The 8285-nt window shown below is 22.9% G+C and overlaps 1 protein-coding gene across 5 annotated transcripts; it reads right to left on the reverse strand.

Moving 5' to 3' along the window:
- Positions 1-1566: 1566 nt before the first annotated feature.
- Positions 1567-8070, reverse strand: LOC135923268 (zinc finger MYM-type protein 1-like). Of its 5 annotated transcripts, none has more exons than XM_065457927.1 (16): positions 7963-8070; positions 7836-7920; positions 6300-6384; positions 5999-6256; positions 5607-5690; positions 5418-5501; positions 5175-5261; positions 4982-5065; positions 4739-4825; positions 4543-4629; positions 4248-4498; positions 3086-4186; positions 2757-3046; positions 2563-2713; positions 2216-2520; positions 1567-2173 (listed from the first exon to the last, which is right to left on the reverse strand). In XM_065457927.1, the coding sequence occupies exons 4-16, from the start codon at positions 6254-6256 to the stop codon at positions 1809-1811; spliced, it is 3234 nt and encodes a 1077-aa protein (XP_065313999.1). In that variant the 5' UTR covers positions 6300-6384; positions 7836-7920; positions 7963-8070; the 3' UTR covers positions 1567-1808. The 5 variants fall into 5 exon arrangements, with proteins under 5 accessions (XP_065313999.1, XP_065313997.1, XP_065313998.1 ...); XM_065457925.1 differs by having other exon boundaries at positions 6300-7416; XM_065457926.1 differs by lacking the exon at positions 6300-6384.
- Positions 8071-8285: the final 215 nt, after the last annotated feature.

Here is an 8285-nt window from a genome sequence, read left to right on the forward strand (position 1 = left end):
ATATGTAATATTTATATATGTAATATTTATATATGTAATATTTATATATGTAATATTTATATATGTAACATTTATATATGTAATATTTATATATGTAATATTTATATATGTAATATTTATATATGTAATATTTATATATGTAATATTTATATATGTAATATTTATATATGTAATATTTATATATGTAATATTTATATATGTAATATTTATATATGTAATATTTATATATGTAATATTTATATATGTAATATTTATATATGTAATATTTATATATGTAATATTTATATATGTAATATTTATATATGTAATATTTATATATGTAATATTTATATATGTAATATTTATATATGTAATATTTATATATGTAATATTTATATATGTAATATTTATATATGTAATATTTATATATGTAATATTTATATATGTAATATTTATATATGTAATATTTATATATGTAATATTTATATATGTAATATTTATATATGTAATATTTATATATGTAATATTTATATATGTAATATTTATATATGTAATATTTATATATGTAATATTTATATATGTAATATTTATATATTTTTAATAAATTAGGTTTAATTTATATATTATTGATATAAATTAAGATTTATAAACTTAAGAATATTAATAACTATTTTTATGAGTTTAAATTTAGAAATATTTATAATCATTTTATATATTAGCATTTTACACCCTTCTTCCCATAATTTTCAAATTCTGATGTCATTAAACCATTTATTTTGCATTATAATGATGATTCAATTGAAGGATAATTTTTCAAGCTTTAAACTTTATCAGGTATGATGCCCACTGGCAGCGTCTACATGGCAGAAAATTTGATGGAGGCAACCCCCATCCCAAATCTACCCTACCCCCTAAAAAAATTTCGCGGCCTTCGGCCGCGATATTTGCCTTAATCAAGAAAATCTTATATTAAGTCACTATTTATACCCTTACAAACATTCAGACCTGCTTTGGAAAAAAAAATTTACAAACTGATAACTATTGTTACTATCCGTTTTCAATTAACTTATATTTAAGTAGGTAGTGCAATCTTTTCATAATTTGATTGATAATCAATTTATTTTCATAAAAATTAATATAATAGTATTAAATGAGATAACATATTTACATTACTATAAAAAAATATCAAAAATTTAGTAAAAAAATATAAGATGAGTAATTTTAAAGAGGTATAGCTTGATTCTATAATTACTAATACCTTTATATTAAGTAAAAAAAACAAAATGAGTAATTTTAAAGAGGTATAGCTTGATTCTATAAATACTAATGCCTTTATATTAATTAAAAACATTCATATAGATATAACTATTATATAAAAAAAATTTTTATGTAAATATAACTTTTATATAAAATATTAGAATAAAGAATATAGTATATTTTGCACAAGAATTATAAAAACATTTATGTAAATATAACTATTATATAAAATATAAAATGAATAGAGTATATTTTGCACTGGAAATATAAATTTTTTTATGTAAATATAACTTTTCTATAAAATATGAGAAAAAAATGAATATAGTTGCACTGGAATTATAAAAACATCTATGTAAATATAAGTTTTATATAAAATATTAAAATAAAATGAATATAATATATTTTGCACTGGAATTATAAAAACATTTATGTAAATATAACTATTATAAAATATTTAAATAAAATGAATATAGTATTATATTATGCACCGGACTAGAATGATATAAAAAACTATTAAATTAAATTTACATTATTAAAAAGGCGTATATAATTAGCTGTGAAAAAGATATAACTTATTTTATTAATAATTTAGTTAATCTTTTAGACGTAGATGCAAATCGCGTTATAATGTCGTCTATTTTAAATCTTTCAAAAACATCAATTTCGCTGGATATTAGAAGTAAATTTTCTAAAAAGGGGTCAGAAATTTTATTCCGCATTCTAGTTTTATTTATTTTGACTTTGCTCATCACTCTTTCGGCTGAACAAGAAGTAGTTGGTAGAGTCAATAAATATTTATATAATAAATATAAATTAGAATAAGAATTTAATTTATTTAAAAGACGATATGGTAGTATAAATGAATATTTTATCCATTTTTTTGTATTAATTATGTTATCGTTATTGATATCTTCCTCGGTTTCATCGTTTACAATACCTTTAATTATATATAATTTTAAATAAAATATCAATAAATTACTTTCATCAATATATAACCCATCATTCTTTTTTATTTTCAAAAGATCCTTGCAATAAATGATTGCTTGTGAATCCAAATATAAAGATCGAAAATCATTATATTCACGAGCAATATCTTGAGCATTTAATTGGTAAGTATGACAAATTTGAGATATTTGCCACCCTTCTATTCTATCATTGGCTATAATTCCAGCTGGTGTAAAAAGAGATATTTGAGATAAAAAATTTAAACAATCATAATTAAATCTTTCATTTAAATCATTAATGATTGTATCAAGCACAGGGAAAAATATTTCCCTTTTATATCTATAATGCTAAATAATAATTTTAAATCTTTTTTTATTCAACTTGTTTTTTTTTTGTTTGACATAATTATTGAATGCTGTTTGATCAAATTTGAATATTGATTTTATATTATGCAATTCCGTTGTAACATTATTCTTTTTCAAATAACTGTTAGATAAGGAATGCAATTTTAAAAAAATATTATCCCCATTAGCTACATTTTAAAATTATTTATAGAAATCGTAACTAATTTTAACCTCTTAGTCTTTGTAATTTATTTTTTGTGTGTTGTATTAATTTAGTTACCATAGCCAAATCATTACCAACTGCCTGCATTTCAATACAAGCCTCATGTGTGCATTTCAATATTTCTTTCAAAATAAATAGACTTAATATGAAATCTTCATCCTTAATTCTTGTTAATAATCCATCGGCAATAGAAGAGGTGCTTGGGTCATTAGAATCTTTTAATTCATTTAATGATGCTATAATATGTTCATAAACATCTAAAAAAATTTCTACAGCTTTATAAGATGATGACCAATTTCTAAAAAAAGATAAGTTACATTAAAAATATTATATTTACCTTGTTGTATTTTTTATTCTTTTAAGAGATTTTTTAGACTTTGTCATTTGATATTTAACAAACACTCCTTGACGTCTTACCCCATTCATGAAATTATATAACTCATCCAATATTCCCATTACCTTTTTCATTTCTATTTTGCATCCACAAACATGAGCAACTACTAAATTGAGCCTATGTGCATGGCACCAAATATATATGGCTTTTGGAGCCTCTTTCAATATTAAAGCCTGCATTCCTTTGTATACTCCTCTCATATTCCCTGCACCATCCATACTTTGCCCAACCATATAATCAAGAGGAAGACCAAGATCTTTGAACTTAGAAAAAACATGTTTCTTTATATTTTCCCCGGTGGTTTCTGATGTTGTAAAAACATGGATGATCCTTTCTACAGGATGTGGATGCGGATCATCTTCTATATATCTTACAAGTAAAGCAATGCATTCTTTTTTAGACACATCATATGTTCCATCTAATATGATGCTATAGGCACAATTCTCTTTAATTTTTTGAATAATACATTTTATTATTTTTATCTTAATGACTTCAATAATTTTTTTCACATGGCCATATGACAATAAATTTATATAAGGTCTTGAAATTTTATCTGATTTTTTTCTCCTCAATTTTTCGTTGTTATCAATGTATGCCCGTAAAGTTGGAACCGTTTTTGCCATTAATTTTATGAGGCACATAAAATTACCTTCATTCGAATTAGTGCCCCAAAAGGCTATGTTACATTTTATAAGGTATATAATGGCATCAATAATATTATGAACTATATTACGATTTTCCATTATTATATCAAGCCTATTTGATAGAAAATGATCTTGAATACGCTTATTTGCAAGCCAAGTCATGTTGGTGTATTCACAATCCTTATGAATAGAAGATGACTCATGTCTCTCTAAGTCACGCTTAAAATTTTTCCAATTATTTACTCCAAGTTGAGTCCAAAAAGTATTGGATTTAGGGCCACCAAACATAAGACAATAAAGACAAAAGACTTTGTCTAAAGTGGTGCTATAGGATAACCAATTTCTTGGTTTGAGGGAACCATCAATATTAACCTTTTTATAATAGGATATATTCATGCTCCTATTTAAAAGTAGAAATAATGGATGCGTAAAAATTAATAAAAATTAAATTTTTTAAAAACCTTTTGTGAGTAACAGGATATTGAAATATATTTGAACATGGCTGACATGGGCCTATGGAAATTATGAAATTAATCAAGATATTTGTCATTCTAAAGAATATGAAATGAAAAGGGTCATTAGGCTCCTTTTTTTTATATAATTGAATAATATTTGGGCCTTTAATGTTTGAAATATTTTGGCTTGCATTGGGATTGATAATTGGATGAAAAAAAGATATAATTGGGGAATTTTCAATAACTTTGTGTGTTTGCTAATTATTATTAAAGAGTGTATAGTTTTATTTAAATTAAATACCTCATCATTCAAAATCAGCAGATCACTGGAACTGGGCATTGTATGAGAAGATAATATAATTTGGGAATCTTCAGTAAAAGATTTGTGCTAATTATTAAATAAAGAATAATTAAAATTTGTTTATTCATGAAAATATCTGAATATCCTCATTTATTCCCTTCAAAATTATAAAAGAAATCTTATTTAAATTAAGTACCTCATTATTCAAAATCAGCAGATCCATGGAACTGGGCATTGTATGAGAAGATAATATAATTTGGGAATCTTCAATAAAAGATTCATGCTAATTATTAAATAAAGAGTGGTTAAAATTTGTTTACTTATGAAAATCTTAATTTTAATAAAAATTTTATTCTTAATTAAGATATAGAAAAGTGGAAAATATTTCATAATTTATTCACTTCAGAATTATCAAACAAATCTTATTTAAATTAAGTACCTCATCATTCAAAATCACCAGATCACTGGAACTGGGCATTGTATGAGATAATATAATTTGGGAATCTTCAGTAAAAGATTTGTGCTACTTATTAAATAAAGAATAATTAAAATTTGTTTATTCATGAAAATATCTGAATATCCTCATTTATTCCCTTCAAAATTATAAAAGAAATCTTATTTAAATTAAGTACCTCATTATTCAAAATCAGCAGATCACTGGAACTGGGCATTGTATGAGAAGATAATATAATTTGGGAATCTTCAATAAAAGATTCATGCTAATTATTAAATAAAGAGTGGTTAAAATTTGTTTACTTATGAAAATCTTAATTTTAATAAAAATTTTATTCTTAATTAAGATATAGAAAAGTGGAAAATATTTCATAATTTATTCACTTCAGAATTATCAAACAAATCTTATTTAAATTAAGTACCTCATCATTCAAAATCACCAGATCACTGGAACTGGGCATTGTATGAGATAATATAATTTGGGAATCTTCAGTAAAAGATTTGAGCTAATTATTAAATAAAGATTAATTAAAATTTGTTCATGAAAATATCTGAATATCCTCATTTATTCCCTTCAAAATTATAAAACAAATCTTATTTAAATTAAGTACCTCATTATTCAAAATCAGCAGATCACTGGAACTGGGCATTGTATGAGATAATATAATTTGGGAATCTTCAATAAAAGATTTGTGCTAATTATTAAATAAAGAGTAGTGAAAATTTTAGGCAAATGACTTATTTTATTCTTAATTATAATATATAAATTTTTTTTTAACAAAAGTTGAAATATTTAAATATTCTTATAATTTATTTCCTTCAAAATTGATAAAGGGCATAATAAAAATGTACCTATATATTAAAAATCTTATCTTTAATAAAAATTAAAAGTATTATGCTCAAATTATAGATGAAGAATTGGTTTCTACTAATTCACAAAATTTAAGGTTATTTTTACTTATATTTATTGTCATGAATTAAAATAATATATATAAAAAATTACTTTTTGGAAGTAAGATGTTATTGATTTTTTTTGTAACTTGGTTTCAACCCCATTTGTGATATTGAATGGAATATCTTTATTTAAGGATACCCAATTATTATCCTTTTTGATAGCTATCTTTGTAAATTTGATATCAGATAACTTGACATGAGGATGTTTATGTTTATAATGGTTATTTATTTTGTCACTTCTTATTTTAGAAGTTTTACAATTAATATAGTCACATTTGACTTTATATATTGTTTTGTTACTTGGCATCTAGAATAAAAATGAAATAAATATTTAGATAATATTTTTTTACTCACTGATGGCCATCAAGAATGATGGAGAATCATAATTTTATCCTTTATTTGACGGTGGATGGCTGAATCTTAAAATTCTCCTATCTTATGAGGTGTGATTCAGAAATTAAATTTATATTTGTTTAAATGAGGGTGTAATTTTAAAATTTTCCAGTGGTTTTACAAAATATATTAAAGAAATATATATTTAGATATTTTAATATATGTGCACAATAAATTTTTATTCATTTGTATTATATTTTTAATCTAAAAAATATATTAAAATCTTTTAAAATAAATTCTTATTCATTTGTATTTGTAATTTATAATCAAAAAAATATATTCTAGACCCTTATTGTTTTTAAATTAAAATTCATAAATATACACTCTATTAACATATTTTATAAAAATAATGAAAAATTTACTGATTCAATCATCATCATATAAAGGAAATTTATTATGCACCCATCATTGAATAAAGAAGAAAATTCTGATTACCAGTCATTCATAATGGACTATCAGCTATTAACTTATATTTTTGATAATGTTTTCTTAAAAGATTCCTATTATATTATATGTAAGCTTAATGCATGGTCACAAAAAATATAATATTTTTTGTTATTTATGCCAAAACAATCATGGATCAATATTTCCTCCATTATACACTTCACAATTGATTTCTTTATTTCTTAGTGTCCAACAATTTTTAGAAATGTATGATGCTTTGAAATCATAGTTTCTTTAAATTAACAATCCTAATAAATTTTGCAAATAATTGAAAACAGGCATATTTGTGATTTGCCCATTCATTTATCTTCAAATAAAGTCTGAGAAATGATATATTTTAATCATTGAAATTAGAGACCTTCACTGGCATTGATTTCTTCATCCAGCCTAGGTCATAAGTAAAAATAATTTTCAGGCCCAGTTCATGTTTAATGGAAATCCAAACCCAAACCACATCATAGGTTTCAAAGATTATTCCCAAGCCATATCCAAAAATTTAATTTATTGTTAACAAAAATAAACAATATTTCAGTATATGGAATCACTTTGTCAATTCATTTAATTGAAATCTTTTCTTAAATCAATAATCAAATGAGAGGAATAGATTATCTGTTCATTCTCCCAAGATTTCTATAAATATTTAGAAAAAAGGCCAAATATATTATGGAAAATTTGATGTTATATAAAATTTATCTAATAATGAAATAAAAAATTTATCAATTCTTTTAACAAATTTTTTATCACACAATGGTTTTCACCTCTCACTTATAATTTTGTATATAATTTACACTTACCTCAAAGAATCATTTATCATAAATAGAAATCAATTATGGGTCCAACCTGATTGCCTCACAAAAATGTGGTAATATTTACCCCATTGAAAATGATTATTTAAAAAATTATTAGCAAAAATAATTGCCATGGTTCAAAACCCAGATAACTTATTAAGTATACATATTAAGATTAAATAAAAATAGCTTCATTCTTTATTATATTTATTTATCTATCATCAAATTAAGGAAAATGCAATTATATGCTTAAAAAATTACCTTTTTAAAATCCAAAAATGTTTCTTTATATTGTTAATTGAGTAGGATTATCTTATCATAAAAGGGATTCTTTATTCAAAAGGTCCTTATTATAAAAAAATATATATTGATAATTTAAAATTGATACTGTGAAAATCTAAATCCCATTATGTAAATGAATTTTCTAAAAATTTAAAAAAATAAATATAGTGTATAATATTTATAAATTGACAGATATCTTTTCTTTAATTGACATTTTTCAGAAAATCAACGATAATCATATCGATTATTGGATTTAAAAATATCATAATACAAGTCAAAAATTACCCTCCAAAAATCAATACCTACCCCCCAAAAACAAATGCCTACCCCCCAAAAATCAATATCTACCCCCCAAAATTAATACCTACCCCCCAAAATGCCAATATTTTTTGGAGGCATTTGTCTCCTACCCCCCCGGCCATGTAGACA

This window comes from Gordionus sp. m RMFG-2023, chromosome 2 (genome assembly GCF_954871325.1).
Source record: "Gordionus sp. m RMFG-2023 chromosome 2, tfGorSpeb1-WG-v2, whole genome shotgun sequence".
Lineage (NCBI taxonomy): Eukaryota > Metazoa > Nematomorpha > Gordioida > Chordodea > Parachordodidae > Gordionus > Gordionus sp. m RMFG-2023.